At 46.4% G+C, this 26666-nt stretch overlaps 1 protein-coding gene across 2 annotated transcripts; it reads left to right on the forward strand.

Annotated features, from left to right (window-relative positions):
* The first annotated feature begins 3184 nt into the window (after positions 1-3184).
* GPR173 (G protein-coupled receptor 173) lies at positions 3185-25889 on the forward strand. Of its 2 annotated transcripts, XM_083719541.1 has the most exons (3): positions 17978-18208; positions 18327-18921; positions 22016-25889. In XM_083719541.1, the coding sequence occupies exon 3, from the start codon at positions 22106-22108 to the stop codon at positions 23216-23218; it is 1113 nt and encodes a 370-aa protein (XP_083575667.1). In that variant the 5' UTR covers positions 17978-18208; positions 18327-18921; positions 22016-22105; the 3' UTR covers positions 23219-25889. The 2 variants fall into 2 exon arrangements, with proteins under 2 accessions (XP_083575666.1, XP_083575667.1); XM_083719540.1 differs by lacking the exons at positions 17978-18208; positions 18327-18921 and adding an exon at positions 3185-3479.
* The last annotated feature ends 777 nt before the right edge of the window (positions 25890-26666 follow it).

Here is a 26666-nt window from a genome sequence, read left to right on the forward strand (position 1 = left end):
GTATAGGAGAATTTTAGGGTGAGAGCTGTATAATCAGAGTGGAGGTCCTTCAATTTTATTGTACAGAAGACACCTGTTATGGTCTCCTGGTTCTTTGCAGCCCAGCATATTTTCTTACTTTGCAATAGGCCATTAGCAAACAGCAGCTCTTTAGACCAAATCCTGCTCCCTGACTGATGCCACCTGCTTCCTCCCAAAATTCCCAGTGGCACAGTTTAAGTGCTGAACTCGTGTCTGGTTCTGGTAATGAACTAAATCTGGGCCAGTCAACTGAAGTGCAGTATCTCTGGCTTATCTAGACAGAGCAAGCCCTTCTGGGTCAGAACATAGGCCTCTCCAGCTTCCGCTTTCCCACAGTAGTCAGCTAAAGGTTTCTGGAAAACCCACACTATAAACGCAATAGCTGTCTTTCACTGTTGTTCCCCAGAAATTGGACACTAATTATTCTTTCTGACAATTCAACATGGTAGTACCTGGATCCTCTTATTAACTCTGCTATTCCTGATGTTATAGAGGCTTTGTTGTCCTTTGCACACCAGGTAAAGATCATTTCTGTTAATCTTACTAAAATCTGAGAGAGATTTTATTCAGTGCTTCCCATTTTATTCATAATGTTACAGTAGTAATGCATTTTACCTTAACTGTCTTATTCTTGTTAGTAAACTAGAGAATATTTTATATTGAACAGTGGTATATACATTTATTAAATAAAAAAATTCCTAGCAGGATCAGCCAAAGACATCTCACTGCCTGAGGCAGGTCAGCAAACGGCTCCCCGCCATTACACACCCATGGCTAAAGTGCATAATACCCAAGGCCAGCTGAATTATTTCGGCACCTGATGCAGTCAAAATACTATATAATATTTGAATTTTTTTTTAGAGAGGTACATGTACAAATGTACATATAAAACCATAACAAATATGAAAAGAACATGTTGGCTGTATAAAACAAATTGTCAATAAATGGAAAGAGATCTACTGTTGTTAATTCTCATTATTGGAAGTAACCACATTGCTGCTTGGGATGCTGGTGGCCTAGGGGGACTAAGAGATTTAGTAATATAATTAATGAATGGAAACCATGTAACATCAAAATTATCCCATTTTGCTTTACCCTCAATAACTTGTGTATGTTGAGTCAAGGGTTCAAATTACACTATGTCCCAAATGTTTTGTACTATCCCTCCTTTGTGGACACAAAACCCCTCCTTCCAATGTCTAGCTGTAGCCAGTAACATCACTAATAATTCTCTATATACTCAGGTCCTGCTATCCAAACTCTGAATTCTCAGGAAATTGTTTGTTAGGTGAGCATTCGCATAACGGGGCAATGATTTCTAGTGGTTCCTATGGGGAAATTTCAAATGCATTCCCAAACACAGAATTCTGACCCCAAAATGGCAAAATCCCACTCCAACTAACCAACCAACCATCTAGGAAATCCTGTTGAAACCTTGCAAAAGGCAAAAAGGAAGGAATGCTTTCTTATTTGTCAGGTAGATCCCCCTCTCTCCCACCATGGTTTCTGGTGAAACAGCTGCTGCAGACCAGCAAAACACAAAAATAAAGGCTTAGTTAAGGCTGCTTGTTTGTTTACTGTACTACAGACAAGTCTGGCTGTTTGGATATTTCTATCTGGTGTACTAATTCTTGTGTTTGGATAAGTGACTAGGAGCGTTTGGATCTTGGTACCTGTGTGCATTGAATTCCATTATTATTACCACTTCCAATGGAGTGCTAGAATAAGATCTAAACAGAGGGTTTGGTTGGTAATTTCGCCAAATTAAAAAAACCAACCACGTTTGGACATTTTTCAGCTGTAGGGCAATCCCACCACATGTGAAGCACCCATCCTCTTTCACCGCACCCCCTATTATCTATTAACAAATTAAATAACTTAACGATGGGCTGCACTTTCCCGACACCCAGTCGCCTCACTCTGCCTCAAGGGGGGAATGAGGCTTGCGAGGGGCCGGGCTCCAGAGTGGATTGCGGCTCGGCTCAGTCCCACCTTTCTCCTTTGCCAAGTGCTTCTCTAGCCACCCCCCCCCCCCCGATGCACAACCCCCGTGTCGCTCGTGTGAGCTCGGCCTGGCGCCGTGTCATTTGAAGATCTTAATTGCAGAAGTTTTCACGAAGGTGCGCAGTCCAAGTGTCCCGGGTCACGGGGGGGCCGTGGAGAAGGGGGCTCGTGTGCGCGCGCGCGCGCAGCTCCGCTCCCACGCCCCCCCCCGATGATCTCCAGCCTGGAAAGAGGGGGGGCTGCGAAGAGAAGTCGGCGATCCGGGCGAGGCTGCCCGCTGCCTTACCCCGACCCCGTTCCCGCGCCCCCCCCCCCGGCCTTGGCGCGCTTGGTCTCTCCCATCAGCTGGTCCTGATGTAGTGAGGGGGGAAGAGCCCCCGCCCGCCAAACCCCTCCCTCCGCTGCCGGGGCCGAAGCCGTCCGGAAATCCCCGAGCCCGCTCCCTCCTCCGCCCGCCTCTCGGCGCCGGGCGCGCGCGCGCTTCCCGCTGCTGCCCATTGTCCTCCCGGCCGGCTCGTCCCGCGTCGCTTCCGCCGCCCCGCCGCCCGCCCGCCCGCCTCCCCGGGAGACCCCGGGCCCAGCCGTCTTCCGGCGGACGGGAGCGAGATGGCTTGAGTGGCGCGGCTGCTGGCCGGAGAACCGCCCGCCCGCCCGCCCGCCCGCGCCATGGACGGAGGCAGAGCAGAGCGCCGGGACCCGCCGGGACTGGCGGGGCAGAGCCGGCGCGGAGGTGGTGCGATCCAGCGCCTCGGCTTGCCCTGATGCCGCGCTCCGGGAGGAGTCTGGCGAGGTTCTGAGTTCTGCGGTCGGAATGGATCCGTCCGGATAATTCTTCTTCTTCTTCTTCCTCTTCTTCCTCTTCTTCGCGGCGTTCCAGCTGCCTGCTGCCTTTCGGGGTGGAAATGGACTGATCGGGGGGGGGGGGGTCTGGGGGGAGGGAGAGCTGGCAGCCTGATTGACTGGAGAGCGGCGGGGATTTCCGGGGGGCGGCGGGGGGAGATGAAGTAACCTTGGTCCAGACCTGGCAAACCGGGATCCATCCAGCCGGATGCCTCCTTCCGTCTCCGCCAAGCCGCCTCCCCAGCGAGGGCTGCCGCTGCTGCCCTTCTGCTAAGCCTCCACCCCACGGCGAGCAGCGGCCGAGGCTCCGATCTCCCTTCCCGGGCTGACTCCAGAGGACAATAGCGGGGCCAGGATCCGGGCCTGCCGGAAGAGAGCGAGCGGGAGGGGGCCACCCCTTCGCGATGACAGCCTCGCCATCCCCATCCCTGCCTGGCAGGAGGAAGCAGGACTGGCCCTGTCGCCAAGGCAACAGCTCCGGCATCCCCAGCCCGCCTCGCCGGATAGGGCGTGAGCCCTGAGCAACCCGGACGGGGAGGCGGATTGGGACGCGTCGCCCCGCCAGCTGCTTGAGGTGTCCTCTCCCCGCTGATTTCTCAGACCAGAGGAGCCAGGTGAGCAGGCCCGCCACCAGCACCCGCATGCTTCCCACGGGTGATGTAGGGCTGGGATCTGTGCCCCCCCCCCCAAGTCCAGTCCCTCTTCCCTGGCATTGCTTTGTCTGCTTAACTCTCCATCCATCCAGATACAAACACATATACCCTGCTGATCTCATTCATCTGGCTGCCTGTTAGTCACCATGGCAAGCCCCCTACTCTCCCTCTCCCCCCACCTCTGCCGCTTCTGAATTTGACTCTTGCTTTTCAGATGGAGCCACCACCTGTTTCATTTCTGCCTCTGTGTGTGTGTGTGTGTGTGTGTGGAGGTGGAGGGAGGGTGCTTTTAACACCCCATGTGCTCATGACCAAGCTGGGTGTGGGAGTCTTATTTCCATTTTGCAAGAGCTACAGGCACCCCACCTTCTCCTTGCCTGTTTGTTCCTTTTGTCTGCTCCGCCCTGTTGCTCCTGAACCCCCTCCTTCCATGGTAGCTCCCCCCCCCTGCTTATATGGAGCTCTTTGAAGATAGGCAAAGAGGTGGAGAAAAATCTTTAGCAGACGTAATGCTCAAGCAACCCCCCCCCCATTTGTTATTCAGGGAGCATTCATATATGAGAGGGTTGACCCTTTCTGTCAAGGGAGACCACTTTTGTAACAACCCAGCCTCCAACACAGCACCAGCTTTTTAATACTAATTTTCACCACTGAAATTTGCATCGAGTTTGTATCCAATGAGATACAAAAATATGGAGCAGATTATGGGCAGAGATTATGGGTCTCTTTGTTCCAACTCACCAGGCCTTCTCTCAGTTTGACAAGCAGTTAAGGGGCAACTCTTAGTTCATTTCGGTGGACTGTTCTGTAAATAAAAAGTACATTATTCCCAAATCTGGAGAAAAACTTTGATGTGGGGCTCACTTCCTTTTCTCCTCCCCCTACAGCAGGTACCTTGGTGTAAATTAGTAGTAAACTAATTGTAAATCAGAAGTATTTCAGTTGGAACCATTTGTTTCTAAATCCCTGTCACTTAATGTAAAATAGAATTGACTTTTAGACAAAAAGAACCATATTTCCTCTCACCCAAGTAGAAGCCAGATATAAAATCAGAGGTTATGGCATTTGAGGTTATGGGTCTGGTTTGTTTGCATTCAACTTTGTGCTAGTGCTGGTCAGGTGAAAATATGTTGTGAATGGTTTGAATTTCTGTTGGAGCCAATTTACTAATCCCAGTAATTGTGCTTGTGTGAATGCATAAACAGACACCTTGACAGCAAAATCAGACAGCAAACCTTTATACAAGTTACTTATTTAGGCCTCAAAGACTAAAAATAAAATAAAATGATCTAGTAACTTTAATGGGTATGTTTGCAAGGTAGATATTGTTACTAGTAAATTAGGAGGACATTACTTGAGACAATAAAGTTACCCTGGCTGAAGGTGATATAAATGAAATGTTATTTCACTGACGTCAGGGGTGCTTACTATCCCTGCCACTCTTCCTTTTGAAAGTAAGCAGTGAGCCAGGTATGAATCAAAAGTTTAGCAACTGAAATAATGATAGGATTTTTGTTTTACACTTTTGTGTAAAATCTTAGTAAATCAATTGTAAGGCTATAGTAACTCACTGGAGTCAATTGGTGTGATTTCCTAGAGTGAATCAGTTCAAATTTCTGAAAACTAAAAGGTGTCTAATCCCACTGTTGACTTAATTTTAATAATAATGAGTCAGTACACATGCGTGTGGAAAATTGGTGACAGAATATCCATATGTGTTTTAATGTGATATATTACCTGAATGAGTATTCATTGGATTGTGTGTAGCAAGTGTGTTTCACTGGAAGTGCTAGTTTGTCACTGTGTGTGTGAATGAATGTGTGTATGAGAGTTCTAATATAACAGAGGCAGGCTTGGCGATAATTTTCTGTGGTGTTGAATGGCTGTATTGTGCAGTCTTTATTAAGACTGTTTATTCAGAAATACCACTGACTGCAATGGGACTTGCCCTCTACTAAATAGGTTTAGGAGTTCAGTCTTTGTGCATGCTTGCCTGCCAGCATCTGAGTTTGAGGATGTGTTTGTGCATTGTCTGGGCCTGACTGAATACAGGTATCTGTGTCAAATCACACAGATGTGCATGACCATAGCGGGATCTTGATATTTTTGTGAATGGATGTGATTCCGTGGATAGTGTGTGCTTAGGTCTATAAGTATACTTATTCATAATTAATTTCCCATTATTTTCTCTTTATTTACTCATAAACCCTATGGACTAACTACGTTAGTGAGTTAGATGACACAAGACTCTTTGTTTCCTGCTTGCCCCCCCCCCCCCCGCCACCATCCCATGACTGTAAATGTGACTGTGTTTTCTCAATAAAGTGATATATCTTCCAATTAAATTGGACAGTGGTATGCACAGGTCAATCAGATAATGAACATCACTGAAATAATTTGTGTGTCTGGCAAGATATAAGTGCATTGTGCTAAGAAACAGATGGCCGTGAGACCCTTCCCTTATTCTTATCTGTAAGTTTTTACAGGCGTGCAGTTGTGGGCTTGTCAGGTTCTCTGTGGTTGTGTGTATGACTCAGTGAGCTATCATGCGTGTTGTCAAAATGTGTGTGTTCATGACAGTGTGTATGTGTATGTCCCCAAGCATATCTGCTGTGCATGTTGATTGTACTATGAGTGTGTCAGGATGTGCTACTTACCAGTGTTGGAGAGGAACTCCCTTCACAATTCCCACAATAAGCAGCAGGTGTCAGTCTTGGAGCAGCCTTTGCTTGGCTTGACACTGGCCCCACCTTCTTTGACAGGCCTCAGGCTGATGGTGTCATCTGTGTAGAGGGAGTCCTCAGATATACTGCTGAAATTCTGGCATATAAAATCAGGAAGCTAAAGGGGAGGCATATAGCCTAAGGATCAGCAACTGGCCTAAAATCCAGGCCCTTCAACTGCTCGGCTCCCCAGAGCCAGCCTACGGGCAGGAGAGGTGTGAAGACAGTGGTTGCTGTGGCTACAGGAGGAGGGTCCCTGGCGCACTTCATAGCCCTCAGTAGCCCTCATGTAAAGTGAGTTACTGAGCAGCAGTTTAATGAAGCCTTTACCACAAGCCAGAACTATCTATCTCCCCTCTGACATAAAGCCCATGTAATTCATATCAAAGATTGTGAGATCCTTGACATTTCCCTTAAAAGGATCTAAGGCAGCAGGTCTGAAAAAGAGTGCCAGTCAGAGCAGGCGGCACTTGGCAAGAGGGGCCAGTGGTCTGCTTTTTAACAAAGTGTTCATATGAAATGGAGTTGGTCCCCACCACCCAACAGCTTGAATTTAGTTGGAATGACCCAAGTGGAGACAGAGAAAGAGGCCTTTGTCACATGTGGAGAATATCTTTTTGATCCCTCTGGGCCACAAGTTGGATACAAAGCATGTAAAATCAATTTATTCATATGAACATTCACTGCTAGGGTTTGTAGGCCAGGTGAGGGGGAGGGAGAGAGAAGCACCATTGACACGTGTATGTATTTGTGCGTGCATATGTGGAAATTGTGTGTGCTCACAACTATTACAAGCAGGAGTGTGTAAGCCCACAGTGGATGCGCACAAGATAACCCACATGCTTTGTTTCCAAGTATACATTACATACACATTGTGTGTTTCTGGGTGTATATTTGTTTAGAAAGTACATGTGTGTGAGTTTGTGTATGTTCTGCTGAATCATAGAATCTGGAATTGTAGAGTTGGAGGGGCCCCCAAGGGTCATCTAGTCCAACCCCCTGCAGGACAGGAATCTCTACTGGACTCCCTCGGGAGGTGGTGGACTCTCCTTCCTTGGAGGGTTTTAAGCAGAGGTGGGATGGCCATCTGTCACAGATGCTTTAGCTGAGATTCCTGCATTGCAGGGGGTTGGACTAGATGAAACTTGGGGTCCCTTTCAATTCTGCAATTCTATGATCCATAACCGACGGCCCTCTAACCTCTGCTTGAAAACCTCCAATTAAGGATGGTACCTCACCTTCCAAGGGAGTCAGTCCCACTGCAGAACCACTCTTTCCCTTCCTGATGTTTAGCTGGAATCTCCTTTCGTGTAACTTGAAGCCATTGGTTCAAATCCTACCCTCCAGAGCAGGAGAAAACCAGCTTGTTCCATCTTCCATGTGGCAGCCCTTGAGCTATTGGAAGATGGCTATCATATCTAAGTCTCCTCTTGTCCAGGCTAAACGTATCCAGCAAACTCAACCGTTTCTCATACAACCTGGTTTCCTGGCTCTTGATTATCTTACTTGCTGTCCTCTGCACACATTCCAGTTTGTCGACATACTGTACTTCATTGTGGTGCAACATGTGCGTAAATTTTTGAATTGACAGAGTGACAATTTTCATAAATTTATGTATGTAAAATTGCATAAATACATTGTACGTCAGGTGTGGGGAACTTTTATCCCTTCAGATGTTGCTTAACTACATCTCCCATCAGCACCAGCAAGCATGGCAAATGGCATGGGATTTGTAGAGGACCACAATTGTATTGGAGAGCTGGAGGTTTGCTTCACCTGTTGTGCTTATTCATGTGGTGGGGGCACACACAGTATTATTACTCATTGCAATGTATTATATTGAGAGCTGGTATGTGCGTGTGTATCTTTCATTACATGGAAGAAAAACCTTTCAACATGAACAAAAATGGACAGGCTTAACACAGACTGGCTGGGCTGAGTGCTCTGCAGACGGCTGGAGCAATGGGCTACCCAGACCTACTGTTAAGATCTAGAAAGCCTTTGCCGAGCTATCTTGCTTAGTAGCAGGGGTAACTTGACCTGAGGGCTGTTGCTGAGGGAGGGAATTTTCTTGTTGTTGTTGTTGTTGTTGTTGTTGTTACATTTGTATACCGCCCTATACCTGCAGGTCTCAGGGTGGTTACAACATAAAAACACAAAAGAAAAACACAAAAGAAAAAAGAAAAATAACCCCAATAAACCCCCCCCCCCCACGTTTTAAAAGTGTGTTGGATGTCAATCAGCCAAAGGCCTGGTTAAAGAGGAACATTTTTGCCTGGCACCTAAAGATATATAATGAAGGCACCAGCCACATCTCCTGGGGAAGTAAGAAAAGACTTCTCCCAGACTGAGCTGGAGTTTCCCCACCTCCCTTTCCCCTTCAAAAGCAGTACCACTTCCTGAATATTGCCTGTAGTTGAGGCAGAGTAGCATCACCGTAGACAGGTGGGAAAAGGTTTCCCCACTGCCCAGGATAGCAACAGCTGAGTCACCTCACTATCTTTCCCTACACAATCTATTTTTTTCTTTAGAAGTGAATGGAGCCAGGGGTGTTAGGGGAGGGGTAGTACCTCTGGTGGGGGCCACATCATGCTCCTCCTGGGGTAGTTTATACACCATTGGTCTCCACCCTGCACTCAGCTCTCACCTATGGCTCCTTGAAGCTGTCAGCATGTGGCAGAAACTCTTTGGTTCTGGTTAAATCCCAGAAACTCTTTGGTTCTGGTTAAACCAGGTGAGGGTAGCCAATGGTCTCAAACCCTCAGTGAGTCAGGAACGTCCCCCTGTATGAGAAGACAAGCTCTGGTGGATCATGCAAATGAGTGATTCTGCACATTCTGTAGAGGGAAGGGGAGACAGATGGGGCTTGTCCACCCAGGAAAGGAGCCCACCTAGGAGTAGAAAAACTCTGGTCCTAAACCCATGCTGCCTTGTGAGATAGCTTTGGGAGAAGAAAAGGCTAAGGAGTGAACCCTACACAAATCTGGAGTTGATAAGATGCTTGGATGGTGCCTTGTACATCTCCTTCCATAGGTGCCAACTCTATAGGGTTGAGGTGTCTTCAGCCCCCCCCCCATGTCTGTTGGGATGGGGCTGAGCCCACCCAATCTTAAGGGGTCAGAGGAGGCTGAGTGCAGAGGTGCGCTCCATGCTTGGCCTCCTCCTGATACAACAGGCAGCCTCTGGTCCGGCTGCACCACCTTATTCCCTAAGTGATGCCCATCCCCTGTAGGGAAGACCCACATCAGTGCCTCTGCTGCTTGCCCAGTGCCATTCTCATGATGGAGTGGCCAGGATGGTCTGGAGCATCCCAGGGGCTTTTCACCAGGGCAATGGGAGGCCCACAAAGCCTCCTTCCTAGCAACGGGTCTCCCAATGGGTCCCCACCTCTGCTGCACCTCCTGATCCAGCCTCAGGAGCCAGGTGAGTGGGGACTGTGAGTCGCATCCTGCCTCCACCTTCTTTGCCGAGCTCACTTCCTCTGCAGGGCCAGCTGCAGTGAGGCCAAGGAGCCAAGAGCCCAGCAGTGTGCCAGGCCTCCCCCCAATGCAAGAGTCACACGTGTGAGGTTGTCATTGTGTGTGTGACACGCGAGATGAGCCCCCCCCCCCCAATGCTAGGCACAACTTGGCACCTCTGCCTCCTTCCAACAACTTTTGCAGCCAGGCTGCTGCCAAACGCTTTCCTTTCCTTTCCTTTGGACCACATCAGCAAGGCTGAGAAGGAGGTCTTGCCTTGGCTGCCCAGGACCTCCCTACACACTGCCCAGGCTTGCCCCCTGGACAGGTCACTTTGGTGCTGCCAACACAGTGCCTTGACTTCACCCCTAGAGGCACACTCCATTGTGTCTCAATACAGACTGATGCCAACAACAAGAATGGTTCCAATTCACTTTTTCTGGTGGGAGTTCAAAATGTGCCCCAGAAACACTCAGGGGACCAATTAAATGTTATGGTGTGTGTGTTTTTCTCACTGGAAAGGCAGATACTTGACAAGCATCTTACAATTTAAGAAGACTTCATCAGAGTAGGAACAGGGCAGCCGCCTGATACCAAGTCAAATCCGTGACTCATCTAGTCCATTATTGTCTACACTGACTGGCAGCAGCTCTCCAGGGTTTCAGGCAAGAGCCTCTCTCAGCCCAGCCGGGAGATGCCAAGCATAATGCATGTGCTCTACAACTGAGCTATGGCTATTCCCCCAAAGGCGTATCTGACTATGGGACTGAATGCTCCAGGGTATGCAGATGTGGCATTTCTGTGTGTCAGGGGGAAGCCAATGTTCCTAAGTGATAAGGACACTCACAGCAACTTTACAGAAGCAGGCAAATGCAGCCCACACTACTCCAACCCCCGTTCCTGACAGCTTCTCTGCCCTCTAGCACTTTCTTACTACTCTTCCCAGCCCCCACTACCACCGGAGGCAGACTGACTGCCAGGACAAGTGGCTGTTGGGCATGGTGCTGGTGGATTCTCTGGGACAGCTCAGTTGGTAGAGCATTAGATTTAGGGCTGTGGGTTCATGCCCCATGATGGGCAAATGATTCCTGCATTGCAAGGGGTTGGACTGGATGATCCTGGTGGTCCGTTCCAGCCCTACAATTCTATGATTCTACACCAGACCCTCAGCTTATCATCATCATCATTTTATTTCTATGCCATCTTTCCACAGTTAAAGCAATGCTCAAGGTGCCTTGCAATATGAAAAGATTTACATAATTTACAAATAAAGCAGTCATAAAAAAGCAAAGTAGTCATAAAAGTCATGCTGGCCACGTGACCTGGAAGCCGTACGCCGGCTCCCTCGGCCAATAAAGCGAGATGAGCACCGCAACCCCAGAGTCGGTCATGACTGGACCTAATGGTCAGGGGTCCCTTTACCTTTAGCTAGTCATAAAAATAAATAAAACACATTAAAAACTACATAACCAAACTGAAGAATTTCCACATAAAAATAAAGATACAAAAAGTTAATATCAGTAGTATCAGTTAATATCAGTAACAACAGCAAAAACTTCCAACAAAACTTCTCCCAAAATACTCCAGTCCTTGCTGGGCAGCAGCCACAGTCCTGATGAGGCCCACCAGGCCCCGCCTGGGCCAGGTGGAGAGAGGCAGGAACAGGGCCCTCAGGCACTCGGCAGGTGAGCTTAGAAGAGGAAGGGTAGGAAGAGGAAGCAGGAAGCCCCCCTTCTCTCACAGGCTCTCTCTGCTCCGTCTTATCATTTCAACCACGGACAGGCCAATTTTGTGACCTTGATAAAAAAACAGGCATTAGACGGACAATGGAGGAAATAGCCAAAGTGCTGCTGCTGCTCCTCCTTTCACTGGCTTGGTTTGGATATATTGGCTCTCTGTGTTGTGACCTGCTTTTCTCTCTTCACTGAAGATAAGGCAGAAGCACACTAGATCTGCCCCAAGTCCCAAGTGGCTGCCTCACCATATTTTATTGTTAATGCTTGTTTCTAATTTTTGCTTTTGTTTTTAAAACAAGACTTACTCCATGCCTATCCTCCATGTATGTTATACTTCCTCTAGTCTCACACCATATTTCTGATAAAGGACCATGGCTGCCCATCTTCAGCAATACTGCAGCACCAGGTGTCCCCAGAGCATCCCTGCTTCTTTTAATATTACTACTTCTTTTCGTGGCAGAACTCTTGTGCCCTTAAATCTGCAGAAATGTAGCAGCTGAAGCTTTCCCCCTTTGTGAGCCAGGAAATGTTTCACCAGTATATTTCTGCATGTCAGGCAGCTGTCAGGAGCCCTACCAGAAAACAACCACCGGAAGGCCATTGCTCCTCCTCCCCCCAACAAACCTTGACTCCCTCTCCAGTGGTCCAACTCTGGCCATGAAGCTGGCGGCAGCAGCACCTGCTACTCAGCCTTCCAGATCAAGCTGCTGGTATTTACCGTATTTTTCGCCCTATAGGACGCACTTTCCCCCCTCCTGTGGGGCGAATGCAGGCTTTCGCTGAAGCCTGGAGAGCGAGAGGGGTCGGTGCGCACCGACCCCTCTCGCTCTCCAGGCTTCGCGCAGCTCTCCGCAAGTTGCGGGAGCCGGGTGCTGGGCTCCCGCAGCTTGCGGTGAGTTGCCTGCATGCTGAAGCCTGGGCGCGCTGAGCTCAGCACGCCCAGGCTTCGCACAGCTCTCCACAAGGCATGGGAGCCCGGCGCCGGGCTCCCACGACTTGCGGAGAGTTGCCTGTTCTGGGGGCTGGGGTCGGGGGTCGGTGGAAGCTCGGGCTTCCCCCACCCCAGCCCCATGCCTGGGGGGGTAAATTTTTTTTCCTTTATTTCCCCCCCAAAAAAACTCTGTGTGCCTTATGGGACGGTGCGTCCTATAGGGCGAAAAATACGGTACTCACCTCCTTGGGCAGAGCAGACTTCAATTGGAAATAAGGCCATGCTTGTAACCCCCCTCTTCTCCCCAAGGAAAAATCACTGCCTGAACCTCTCCCCCTTCCCACTTTTACATATCCCTGAAAGCTGCTCTATGGTTTTTCCTGAGCTGGAGGGTTACATATTAGTAAAACATCTATTAACAGTTTGCTAATGTTTAATATCTCATATTTTACTTATATAATGGCTGTGACTCAAAATGCATAGCAACATTTACTATCTGGGCAGGCAGTTTTGGAAGGAAAGTCTGTGCTCTGGCATTTTGTGCAGAAACCAATCCTGGTACACAAACTACATTTGACATGAAATATGTCCTTTGCATCTAATGTCCCTGGATTTTTTAATTTAAAAATATGCAGATAGAACCAACTGGGAGGGGCTGATAATTAATGGGCCAGAGAAGGGGGAAATTTAAACCCTTTTCTTCCTTTGCTGGTCTCAAACAGAATTCATCTTTTAAAGTTAATATGTACTTAGGGTGGCGGCAAGGGATTCCCAACAAAGCAAATACCAGCTTTGGAAGAGGGACTTTTCTCAGGAACACATGTTTGTGGGGAGCATTATATTTTTCCATCTGATCCCATTAACCATTCCTTCCAGTTGATACTATTTGCTTTTTTAAAAAGGTGTCACATGTGGTTTGGCCCCTAGGGCATATATGAAGGGGACCAGTTAAAGGCAGTAGAGGCAGCGACTGTTTTAGGCGCATCTCATAGGTGTGTAACCATGCTCACGTGCATTGCACCGAACCCGGACGTGACTCCAAAACATTACAAAAAGGGGCAAGGTGGGGCAGGGGCGGAATGGAGTATTTGCAGGCTTTTTCAGTGATGTTTCCAATATACATGATTTCACTTAAATGGGTCCTGTACCTGATAGGGGATTGGAGCTGCCCTTCCTGCGCCCCCATCGCTGAGCTTGGGGTGCAACAGAGGCACCAAGGGAGCCAATGCTGTGCACCCACTGAGCCCAGTTGGAGCAAGGCTGGAGGGAGGAGGGCAATTTCACTCCACCACACCTGTCTGTAGCTAAGGGACAGGTTCTGATCTAGTTCTCATGGTGATGGTAAGCCTGTATCTGGATTATGCAACTTCTGACTATAGGTGGGGAACATGTGATGTCATGTTCTTCCACAGAAAAACAATTCCCCAGCATGTCAGGGAAGAGGCAAGAGCCATTTCCTGTGTCAACATTTTCCCTCTTTTAATAGAATCCTAGAATTGTAGAGTCGGAAGTAGGGCTGGGCGACGTATCAAGACATTGTACAAAATCAGCTCAAAGTCTACATCATGGTAATGGATTCATAATATTTGACATGGTGATATATTCCAAATCATGATGTGTATGTGTGCTATGTAAAAAACTGTGATGTGGTTAAAACCGTGAAGCCTGTTGTCGCTTCTCTCATAATTCCTGCCACCCCTGTTCCTCTGTACTGGATAATAACAGTTGCAACAATATATTAAAGGTAAGTAAAAATGTATCAGTTTTAGACTGCTAAGTAGTAGCAGTTGCCAAGACATTACCCCCATTTGCCTCTATAGTGGTACCTCAGGTTAAGTACTTAATTCGTTCCGGAGGTCCATTCTTAACCTGAAACTGTACTTAACCTGAAGCACCACTTTAGCTAATGGGGCCTCCTGCTGCTGCCGCGCTGCTGGAGCACGATTTCTGTTCTCATCCTGAAGCAAAGTTCTTAACCCGAGGTACTATTTCTGGGTTAGCGGAGTCTGTAACTTGAAGCGTATGTAACCTGAAGCGTATGTAACCCGAGGTACCACTGTATATAGTTATGATATACAGTCAAACTTCGGTTGTTGGATGTAATCCGTTCCGGAAGACTGTTCAGCTTCTGAAACGTTTGACAACCAAGGCTCGGCTTCCGCCTGGTTTCAAGAGCTTCCTGCACTCAAACGGAAGCTGCATCAGACGTTCAGCTTCCAAAAAACATTGAAAACCTGGAGCATTTACTTCTGGGTTTTCGACGTTTGGGAGCTAAAACGTTTGAAAACGGAACCATTCAGGAACCGACGTTTGACTGTATCAGTTTATCGCGATGCTTAACTGGGGATAAAAACCAGGCATTTCTCAGCCCTAGTTGGAAGGGACCCTGAGAGTCTTCTAGTCCAACCCTGCAATCCTCAACTAAAGCATCCATGTTGTATGGAAGAACATTCCGTCATGCCAGTCCCCACTTATAGTCTGAAGTGGCACAGCCCTATCATAGATTTCCCACTTCCGTGAGTAGAAACGTTTTTCTCTTTTTCTCTTTACTGGGCTGGTAGTTTGTTTGTATTATTGCCCCAAAGCCACATTTATGGCATTTGGAAAACACACGGGCTTGGGGCCTAACTCGGTTTTCACAAGACGCTAGAGCAATTCTGTTCCCACCAGGGATAGTGAGAGGAATGTGACTTCCACAGATTCCCCTCTTGTGCCCTTCAAAAATCTGCTCTGGGTGGGATTGAGGGATCTTGTGAAGCAGTATGAGATGAAGCACACTCTCCTTCTGCTGTCAGGTTCCTCCACTGAATCTCACCAGTCCCTAGGCATAACTCTTCCATTTATGGATGCCTAGTTAGGATCCTAAGTCAGTTTTGTCAGTCAAAGTACTAGATATGAGCAGATGGGTATGCCAGTGTGCCAGTCTGCCTGACAGTCTTCTATTTTCTAAACAGGAAGTCCTCCATCTTTGCCCCAGGTGAGGAAGAGGTCCCCTGGCTCTATTCTAATCTGTGCTGCAGCTTGAACCTTTATAGGTTTACTGAGTAAAATTGGGTTTACATCCACGTATGGATGGGACTGTTGTGTTAGTAATTCAAGGATATAACGGGGTGCATGCCATTGTATGGCACTGGGGGTTTGTAGGTTGTGTACACACTTGGGTGTTAGTAGTGTACATGGGTTGCACAGAAATGATTTTTCCATGTGAGCTTTTGGGCACTTTCATCCACACATGACCACTTCCAGTTTAAATCAGTCTTGATATTTCCTGCCTGCACTAGGGGGATGCATTCATTCTATGCATTGTTGACCCCTCTCCCCAATTACTACTTCCCTGACCTCCAGAAGTTCCAGAAACCTGAGGTGCATCATAGGCACATGCCCAGGTATTTCCTTTTTTTAAAAAAAAAATAGTTTTGTCCATGGATTAGCACAATAACAAATGTCCACCAAAGTTTTAAGCATTTTCCACAGTGGGCAAAATAGCCTATTTTAAACAACTGCTTTTGAAATGGTTTGTTTTTTTAAATTTTTTACCAGAGTCAACAGCCTTAGAAGGAATGCCTCTGTAGGGCAAACAATGGCCGGGCAGGTGGGGGGCACAGGTGCCTCTGATCTCCAAACACAAAAAGTTGTGGGGCAGCTCAGAGAAAAGCCTGCCTTGTCCCACCCTCCAGTCTCTGCTTCTCAATTTGTATTGTATTATTTTATGTACTGTGACTTTCCATTGTTTTATTGATTATAGTTTAGAAATTATTTATTATAATTGTTAAGAGTGGATTTCTGTTTAATTTTTATATGCTGATATTTAAGATTATTCTATACTATTTCAGTGGATTGTTGAATATTACTTTATTTTATGTAAGCTGCTTATTTTAAAGTTATGTTTTATTATCACATTTTTGTATTGGATTAGATTGTTATAAGGCCTACATTCTGTGTTTCTTCAGCTTGTAAACCGCCTTGGGTATAGAAAAATAGAAAGACGGTATACAAATTAAAAGTGATGATGATGATGATAAAAGTACATTCCACACATGGTCAAGTCAGGATGGGAAGACTGATTTTGGGGAGAAGGATTTAAATACAGTGTTTTTCTATTTCTTTCCTCTTTCCTCTTCTTCCTCTTGTACCTGCAAAGGCCATTTTATTTTTAATACAGCTGTTTTGTGCAAAGGCAGTTCTGCAACAAAACAGCTGTTTTTTAAATAAAAACAAATTATGGTGAGTTTGCCTTCGTCAACAATGGCTTGAGCTAGGCACACCGCATCCTTTCATTTATGCTGATGAAAACAAAATGACTATTTTGCGCTCAGGTGATGAGGGCTGTGGTGATAGATGGCACCAGCAAAACATCACCAAACCTATAAACCCAGTGTATCCAGTCTTAGGCAACATGCAATTTTATGTTGGAATTCCTTTCCATAGAACATTATCTGCAGATAGGGGAAATCAGAATTAAATGGGGTTGGGGTTTAGTGTTGACTGCTATGCAGATCAGGGATGCATCAAATCCACTTTAAACTGCTGTGTGTCGTCTTAATCTTTGGCGATCACTTGTAGCTGAGTAAGATTGTCTTCCATGAACATGGTCTTAACAGTTACAGATAGGTAGCCGTGTTGGTCTGCCATAGTCAAAACAAAAAAATTCCTTCCAGTAGCACCTTAAAGACCAACTAAGTTAGTTCTTGGTATGAGCTTTCGTGTGCATGCACACTTCTTCAGAAGTGTACATGCATGGTCTTAACAGTGAGTCCGTAAGTGGCTGTGGAGACCAATTCTGGATCCACACATCCTTCCACAGTGGGGACATAGGTTTCCGAGTGGGAGTTGATCATGGTGAGGATTTGCCAAACGTGCCTTCCTCTTAGCATGTTTCTCTTTTCATCCCGAGTTTGAGTGTCTTCAAAGTCCATGACACCTTTGGTGAAGGCTGTTCTCCAACTGGAGCACTTACAGGCCAGTGTTTCCCAGTTGTCGGTCTTTACGCTATATTTTTTTAGCTTTGCCTTGAGAGAGTCATTAAACCCCTTTTGTTGACCACCAACATTATGCTTTCCATTTTTAAATTCAGAATAGAGTAGTTGCTTTGGAAGATGATAATCAGGCATCCGCACAACATGACCAGTCCAATGAAGTTGATGTTGAACAATAATTGCTTCGGCACTGGTGATCTTTGCTTCTTCCAGTATACTGTCATTAGTTCGCTTGTCTTCCCAAGTGATTTGCAAAATAAAATTGAGATACCATTGATGGAATCTTTTGAGGAGTTTATCAGTGGTCCATGTTTCACAAGCATACAGTAAGGTTGGTAGTACACTAGCATTGTAAACAAGCATTTTTGTTTCCCTGTGAATGTCCCGGTCCTTAAACACCTGCAATTCAATCAGGAGAAAGCTGCACTCGCAGAGCTCAGGCAAGGCCCTTGTGGAAAGATAACTGCCCAGGTAGGAGAAGGGATCAACACTTTCCAGCGTTACACCATTGAGTTGGATTTGTGGCACTACAGAGGGGTTGTTTTCTGCCTGTTGGTGCAGCACTGTGGGTTTTTTGGGATGTTGAGCTTTTCGTAAGCTTCTGCTTACGTTATCTGCGATTGTTGCTGTAATATTATCATGGAGGAGCCGAATGATATTCACAAATTTATCTGGGCAGCCAATTTTCAGAAGCAAAATCCACAGGGCATTACAATTTACTGTGTCAAAGGCCTTAGTCAGGTCAATAAACACCATATACAGGGGGTTGGTTTTGTCCTCTGCATTTTTATTGAAGTTGAGCAGTGAAAATCATGTCCACTATCACTCTGGAAGGTCAAAAAGCATTTTGGGATTCAGGAAGGGTAGTCTTGGATATTGTTAGGAGATGGTTTGCTAAGATCCTTGCAAGAATTTTGCTGGCCGCAGCTAATAAAGAGATGCCTTGAAAGTTTCCACAATCTGTTCTGTCACCTTTTTTAAAAGAGATTGATAATTTTGGCATCCCTAAAATCTGCTGGGATCTCCTCTCTCTCCCAGATTTTTCCGATGAGCTTGTGAAGTTGTTGTGTAAGTTCAATTTCGCCCACTTTGAAGACTTCGGCAGGTATCCCTTTCTGGTCTGCTGGCTTTGATGTTTTTCATTTGGTTAATAGCTGTACAAAACTCGCCCAGATTTGGAGATACTGCTGTGTACACACACCCTTAAAGCAGGAGCAATTCTAAAAATTGAATTTTCTCTAGACAATTTGTAGGATCAAAATAAAGGAAAACAAAACTAAAGGTCGCCTTCAATTTCTATGAAAGCATATGAGAAATAATATGAATGAAACATGGAAGTGTCATAATTTCAGAAAAGTGCAAGCATGCTATTCAAGCCCATTTAAGAATGTAGTTGTCTAAAGTAGGTGTCTAAAAATAAGCAGGGATGGGGACTGACAAACCTCTCTGTGCAGGGGCTCATCACCACTAAATCCAATTTCTGATGGCCATGGCAATTGGAGCAGGCCCAGACCCCTCATCCGCCCAAGCACATGTGGAGGGATGTCATATAGGGAGTAGATTTGGGGCAAGGTGACAGGTGAGTTGTACACATGCACCTAAAGTTTTGCAAGGTCATTTCACTGACAGGGCTTCTGTACCCTGATTTGTATCGCCTGTCACGGCATAAGAGGGATAAGGGAAATCACATTCTCCTTTCCCTGGGATCCTTCAAGACACAGGTGCTCTCCTGGGCTTTGCACCTCGGAATAGTTTTAAGTATCAGAACTTTGTTGCAGTTTAGTAAAAGTGCTTGAACATTCTCCCACAGAACCACACTTTCCATGGTTCACTAAGGAGAGGAAACAACAGTGAAACCAGTCTACGTCTGCTGTGTAGAGATAGCTTATTTGTACCTTAGTATGATTGTTGACTGTATCCTGGTATTTTTGCATGAGTGTGTGAGAGAGTTGGATTTCCACCTGTTCATTTGCTGAGGTAACAGCTGACCTGTAGCAAGTGGCAGGTAATAGTGTTTATCATATTTTTCAAAAATAATAATATAAATATCACAATATATTTAGCACAATATCAAGAGAACGCTGAACATACGGATATTTCACATTAAAAAATCATGTATAATTTCTTTATTTATACAAATAAAGTTAAGGATAAGTAAATTAAGAAATAAGAAAGCTACATATTTACTTTTTACTTCCATTTTCTAATAGTCAGTACTGTAAAGGGGTTTCACCCTTTCACAAATCTGAGATTCTTCTTCTACAATCTCTAAGTCTCATTGTATCACTAAGTTTAAATAACTGTGCTAGTTGCAGAAACATCCTGTAACTAAAAGAGTTTCCCCCCAGTGTCCCCCCCCCCAAAAAAAATTCCCACTGAAAAGCTGGGTTGGTGGAGGGGAAGTCCTCAGAGCATCTTTACACATCTCTACTCATCTGGGCAACCCCAGAGGACTGGGTTCAAGTGCTTTAAGCACATCTGATCAGACATCTGGGGAAGGAGCGGAATGCTAAATTTATATTGGCCCCTTGGCAGGAAAATAGTGCATGACTGGTTTACCAAGCTGTTATTATTATTATTGTTGTTGTTGTTGTTATTACTCTGGTAAGTTACTACATACTACACAGCCACCTGTTTTTACTTGATGCCTGCTGTGGAGGGGAAGGGTGGCTAAGGAGAAAGTGTGTGTGTGGCTAGAGCATGAGACTCTTAATCTCAAGAACAAGGGTTCGAGCCCATGGCTGGGTGAAAGATTTCTGCACTTCAGGGGGTTGGACTAGATGATCCTCATGGTCTCTTCCAACTCTACAGTTCTGTGATATTTGTGTGTGTGTGTGTGTGTGTGTGTGTGTGTGTGTGTAAAATTCAACATCTACAAAATCTGCTTACTGATTTCACTAAGTATACATAGGATTGCTAGCTTTGTAAAATGAGCTTCTTCTGGTGAAAGACCTTATTGGGTAGGATAACAAGGTAGCAAAATTCTTAGGTGCACTGAGAGTGTAGTTACTATTGACTAACAAAATTGCTTTGTCATTTTGAGCTGAAATTGTCTTCATCCACAAACTGTAAACTCATCAACTATTTATATATATAAAAATTTAACTTGCAGTGCTAAATTTAGAAAGATTACTCTCTCCCAGGCAAGTGCAATAAACATGAGATCATTCTTAGAGCACTTTCCTTCTATGACTCTCTGACTGTTGTATGTGACTCAAAATGTACCAAGCAGCTTTGTAGAAACAATCTCTCCCTTGGCCTGTGTCAAAATTAAGCAAAGTTTTCCAAATCTGTGTATTTTTTCATATCAGTTTAACTGTCATGGCTTCTTCCAAAGAATCCTGGGAATTCTGTTAGGGATCCCAATTACACAGGTCTCCTCTTGATATGGCCTATGTGTGTGGACCTGCTAGAACTGGTGGCAATTTCTCTCCCCCCCCCCTTTGTCCCAGGCTTTTCATTTTGCATCACCACCAGCCCATAGAGAACATTGAAGTGACCATGACTTTGGGTCAATATTAAAAAATATTTGACTGACTGATTGACACTGGGTGTGTTTAATGAATTGTAGAATTGTGGAGTTGGAAGGGTCCCAGGGGTCATCTAGTCCAACCCCCTGCAATGCAGGAATCTCAACTAAAGTATCCATGACAGATGACCATCCAACCTCTTAAAAACCTACAAGGAGGGAAAGGTTACAATCTTTTGAGGGAGCCTCAGCTATGTGTTTTGAGGACTATTTGGCTCTTTGGAATAGTTGGCCATTTCACTCTAGACTGGTGGATGGGACTTGAGACTCTCCAACTCCCATCAGCTCCAGTGGTCAAGGAGGATGGGAGTTGGGACTAGCTACAGATGGAGGGGCACAGGTTCCCCATCACTTCCCTAGAGGGTGCTAACTACAGTCAAACCAACTTCAGCTGATATAACAGTATTACTATGCAAACAGTTGCCATAGTTCTTATCTTAATTATTCACAAAAGAGCCTTGTGAGTTAAGACACAATTCTTCTCAACTTATAGATGGAGACTGGGAAGACAGGGACTTGTCCCAAGACCATCAAATTGGGTGCTATCCCTGACATGTCCAAAGCTGGCTCAGTGAAGTAGGAAAAGGAAAAGGATTAATTATTTCTTGTCTAAGATGATGTGTTTCTCCAGATTGAGCGATGGCACATTGTCAGGAACCAGCTAGTTAGGAAATGAGTATTGTTTCATCTACCTCATAGGAGTGTTGTAACAATAAAGAGGAAGCTCATGTATGATAAGCTCCTCAAAGGGAGGGGAGGACAAGAACATAATATACATAACCAAGCAGGCAGACCAGTAAGCTGCTTACTGTAACAATTCAACATGAGCCCTCAAATCCACCACAGGGGGTGTTCTAGAGTTCACCTGGCTCTCTAGTTTGTGTAGACATCCCTCCACTTAGCCCGACAAAAATCCTTGTGTCAGTCATAGATGTTTGTCCTTTCCTTCCAGGAGGCGGGGCAAGGGAATCTCTCCTTTGAATTTCAAAACACCTGTAGTTATTTCAGAGAATTTGGGACAGGTTTGGGACCTCATATAGAACATAGTATTTAAAAAGAAAAAAAGGGAAAGGGAAAAAAGTTTGTGTTACTACCATGAACTAATGCTTCCTTACTCCCCTTTCCTCCAACCTTTTCCCCACAGACAATGCCCCCCTTTAGCACTGGGGTCATGGGCCATCACCGGGCACGTCGCCGCTGAGCCACTTCCCCCCTTTCCTTTCCCCACCTAAAGATGGCCAGTGCCAACGAGACTGAAGAAGCCCATGGCTCAGCGCCCCACGCAGCCTCCACCTATGCCAAGCTGCTGCTCTTGGGCCTCATCATCTGTGTGAGTCTGGCAGGGAACCTGTCCCTCTCGCTGCTGGTCTTGAAAGAGCGTGGCCTCCACAAAGCACCCTACTACTTCCTGCTGGACCTGTGCCTGGCTGATGTGATCCGCTCAGCTGTCTGCTTCCCCTTTGTCCTCGTCTCAATCCGCCACGGCTCTGCTTGGACTTACAGTGTGTTGAGCTGCAAGATTGTGGCTTTCATGGCTGTCCTCTTCTGTTTCCATGCTGCCTTCCTCCTCTTCTGCATCAGTGTCACACGCTACATGGCTGTGGCCCATCACCGCTTCTATGCTAAACGCATGACCTTCTGGACATGCGTGGCTGTCATATGCATGGTGTGGACTTTGTCCGTGGCCATGGCCTTCCCACCCGTCTTCGATGTTGGGACCTACAAGTTCATCCGTGAGGAGGACCAGTGCATCTTTGAGCACCGCTACTTCAAAGCCAATGACACCCTGGGCTTCATGCTCATGCTAGCTGTGCTGATCTTTGCAACCCACGTGGTTTACATCAAGCTCCTTCTCTTTGAGTACCGCCATCGCAAGATGAAGCCTGTCCAGATGGTCCCAGCTATCAGCCAAAACTGGACGTTCCATGGGCCGGGAGCCACTGGGCAAGCTGCAGCCAACTGGATTGCTGGCTTTGGCCGTGGCCCCATGCCTCCTACCTTGTTGGGCATCCGGCAGAATGCTCATGCTGCCAACCGGCGCTTGCTGGGCATGGAAGAATTCAAGGCTGAGAAGAGGCTAGGCAGGATGTTCTACGTCATCACTTTGCTCTTTTTGGTTCTCTGGTCACCCTACATTGTGGCCTGCTACTGGAGGGTATTTGTCAAAGCCTGTAGCATCCCCCACCGCTACCTCTCCACAGCTGTTTGGATGAGCTTTGCCCAAGCTGCTGTCAACCCCATAGTTTGCTTTGTACTCAACAAGGACCTCAAGAAGGGCTTGATCACCCACATTCCCTGCTGGAGGACAGAGCCTGAACTGCCCAGAGAGCCTTATTGTGTGATGTGAGGAGTGCCAAGGGTTGGCTAGAAGGCATCTGCCTGTGCCAAACTGAATTTGAGTTTCATTTCTTTCTTATTTATATATCACACAAGATGCCAAAAGATGGGTCGTTCTGCTTCCCCTGCAATTTTGGCCATGGTTCCCCAGAGTACTTGGTGTCACAATAGACTATGAGCGCTTCAGTTATCCCAGGGCGAAATATCCAAAACCACTCATTAACTACAATGAGATCAGAGCTGGATTCTGGTCTCAGCTCCCCTGGGGTAAATCCAAAGCTATACGATGACAGTAACTGGTCCCCAGTAGTGTTCCAGCCAGTGCTTAGAAAGGGTACAAAATATCCTGTGCATCATGGAGTTTTCCTCTTTTTATAGCCCACAAACTCTATCCAGTTGCTTCAGTCAGACACTGCAAAACTCCATAGAACCAACACCAGAAACTTCTGTGTCCATTATTTCAAAGTGTTTGATCTAGCAGCTCTAAAGGTGTGTCTGGCATCACTGAAAAGAGACCAGATTTTTGTATTTGGATCTCCCAGAGTGAAGCCAAAGCCATCCCACTCACTGGAGCAAAACCACTTCATGCTCAGCAGGGCTGATTTGGCTTTACAGCTGGAGGGTGTTGATGGAAGCAGGGCTCTGATGATGGAATCTGCTTCTGTAGAAGATTAACTCTCCCATTCAGTTATTCATTCCATCAATTAAATAAATTCCACACGGTCTCAGAGTCTGAGGCTAAGTTGAGGGGGGCCCCACAGGGACAGGAAGGCTAGAGGGGCGGGAGAGGAAAGGAGGCAGTAGACACAGCTGTTTAAGGGAATGCCATGGAGCTAGCCTTGACTTGGCTCCTTGTCGGTCAGAAGCTGTAACCAGGGAGCCTTGGAAACCCCACCTCAGTTGCCATGGCAGCAACCAATCCAAGGCCCTGCAGACCATGTCACCCTGGAACAATGCAAGCAGGAAGATGCGGGTGGGGTGTGGGGGAGGAGGAAGCCACCAAGAAATCCTAACGCATTCCCTGAAGAGTGGGAGAAGGCAGAGACATCAACATGCAAGGCAGACAGTGGAGAGCATCCAGGGCTGCAGAAAGGGTAGGGTAACCACAGGAGAATCATATGCAATGATGTCAATATGGCACATGCCCTGCTAAAATGGAAAGCAAAAACCCTACTGTTGCATGGCATATGTGCCACTATGCTCCCGCCACCCGTTTATTCTCACACATTCAGATCACACTGCACATTGCTTCCTCCTTGCCATGTCACATCATAGAACTGTTTGCACTGTTCTTGTGAGACAATACCAGATCATGTATGGAAAGCTCACCCTTCCCAGAGTTGCTGTCTCGTACCTCTGGGTTTATTCCAGTGGACAAGTTGTCTGTGCTTTGGGTCATTGACAGAAAGAGGACAAATAGCCCTATGGCTCAGAAAAAGGCCTGGTTGTTCTAGTGTCTCTAAGAAGGGAGTCAAGCCTCGAAAAAGGGGGTGTGGGAGGAAGTGTTGCCGTCTCTGAGAGAAGAGGGGTACACTGGGTAGAGTGAGTGGGAGAGAGAGGACTCCAGTTCTGGGTTGCAGTGGTTGGCTTGTTTATTTATCTATTTATTAAAGAAAAAGGGAAATGTGGGGGTTGGAACTCCTGGCTCTTTTTTCATCTGAACAGATGAATGGGGCCTGAAGTTTAAAGAATCTGGGAGTCCTGAACTTGCTGGGTTCACCCTTAGTTGTGATACCCATCGGTCCCATTTTGGCTTTATCCCTCAGGCAGGTACTCCCAAAATCCAAGAAAATGAATTACCAGACATATTGCTTGAGGAGTGAAGGTGGGGAGACATGGGACATCCTAATTCAATGGGACTTTTGTTAATGCTGAGGTGCTCCTCGTGGGATGGGGAGGGGAGGGGAGAAAGGATTCTTGAGGAAAGAGGTGGTTGAGAAATGAGGCCTAGAAGAAGCACTGCTGGGAGTAACGTCAGAGAAAAATGGAGGAGGATGAGTGGAGGGATAAGTCAGGGAAAGTATTAGGAGCAGAGCACAGTTTGGGAGGTGGGAGTAGGGATGGGAGGGTGGGGGCATCTCGAACCAGGTGAGGATGCAGGGATTGGGGCTGTCTCCCACTTGTTCCCCTTCAAAGGACCCAGATGCTGACTTTTGCCTCTGAAGACAAGACTGTTCGTCTTATCCTCCAGTCCTGCACCCACTGAACGGCCTTAAATCACTGGCCAGCATTATGGCCACCCTGCAGAAAACTGTATTTGAAAAAATATGGGAAATGAACACAGATTATTTCCAGGATGCTTTTTCTGGAAAGAGACTTGAAAGAAGTTGAGATGTTTTTGTTTTTAAAAAGGAAATCGAATAAAGAAATTGCAACTTTAGTGGGAGAGGGAGGGTTGGGTGGGGGGCACAGGACAGATGGATGGAGGTGTGTCCCCTGCAACATACGCTTCTGAACTTCTTTCAGATGGGGGCAGCTTGGGGGGGTGGGTAGGGAATGACTGGATTGAGGGGTGGAAATTGATTTTTGGGGTGGGGACTCTGTTCTATCCTGCCCCACCACCCCCTTTTTGTGTCAAATTGATTTCCATTCCCTCCTTTTTCTGGGGATTTTCTCATTTTCTTTTCCTTTCCTTTGTTTTTTTATATAAATATATAAAAAACATGGAATGAAATGCAAAATTCCTGGGTGATTCTTTTTGAGTCAGAAGCAAAAAAAAAAAAAAAAAAGTGAATACAAACATTCTGCTGAGGGCTAACATGACATGGAAGATCCACGATCAGAATTCCCAGCAGTGTTCTTAGGCTTATAGCAGCCCTGCATGTGTTATACTTTCCCCTGCATTGCACTACTTCTTTGATAGAAATTGCCCCCCCCCCAAGGTACTATTAGGTATGGAGGGAGAAAAGACAGGTATGTTGTGGGTACTTGCCCTCCCTTCCCCTGCTTCTAACAACTGGTGGGGGATGGGGGGTGTAATTTCCCTCAGGGGACCTGCACAGGAAAAATGCTTAATTCCTCTCTCCCTGTGCTGTGGCCCCAATTATGTTATGTGAGTTGAACCTGGAAAATATTATCACAGTTCTTGGAAACTTCATTTTTGACCAATGGAAAGTTAAAGAGCACGAGGATTATAGTTGCCACCTTTACTGTGTTCAGATGGTGCTTTTGAAAGAGCAGAATGCCTTTTCCAACAGTGAAAGTTCAAGACTGCAAAGTGAAAGTCTTCTTTTGTGCAGAGTGCCTTCCTCTATGATGGGAAGCACTTTAAAAACGTAGACAGAATGCCTTGGAGTATAAGCAGCGTGTCCCCTTCAGCTGTGGGGAAATAATGGAATCACCAATCTCACAATTTGGCCAGGATGAAATGTTGACAAATTGACAATCCTAATGGGAATTCTCAGCTGTAATCCCAGATGGGATTTAATGCAATAAACAACTTTGCACATGGGAGCCCA

This window comes from Podarcis gaigeae (assembly GCF_964106915.1).
Source record: "Podarcis gaigeae genome assembly, chromosome: 17".
In the NCBI taxonomy this organism is placed as follows: domain Eukaryota; kingdom Metazoa; phylum Chordata; class Lepidosauria; order Squamata; family Lacertidae; genus Podarcis; species Podarcis gaigeae.

What these genes read in the sequence shown, in the direction of transcription:
- GPR173 (XM_083719540.1), top strand. Translation starts at nt 22,106, where the DNA reads ATGGCCAGTGCCAACGAGACTGAAGAAGCCCATGGCTCAGCGCCCCAC.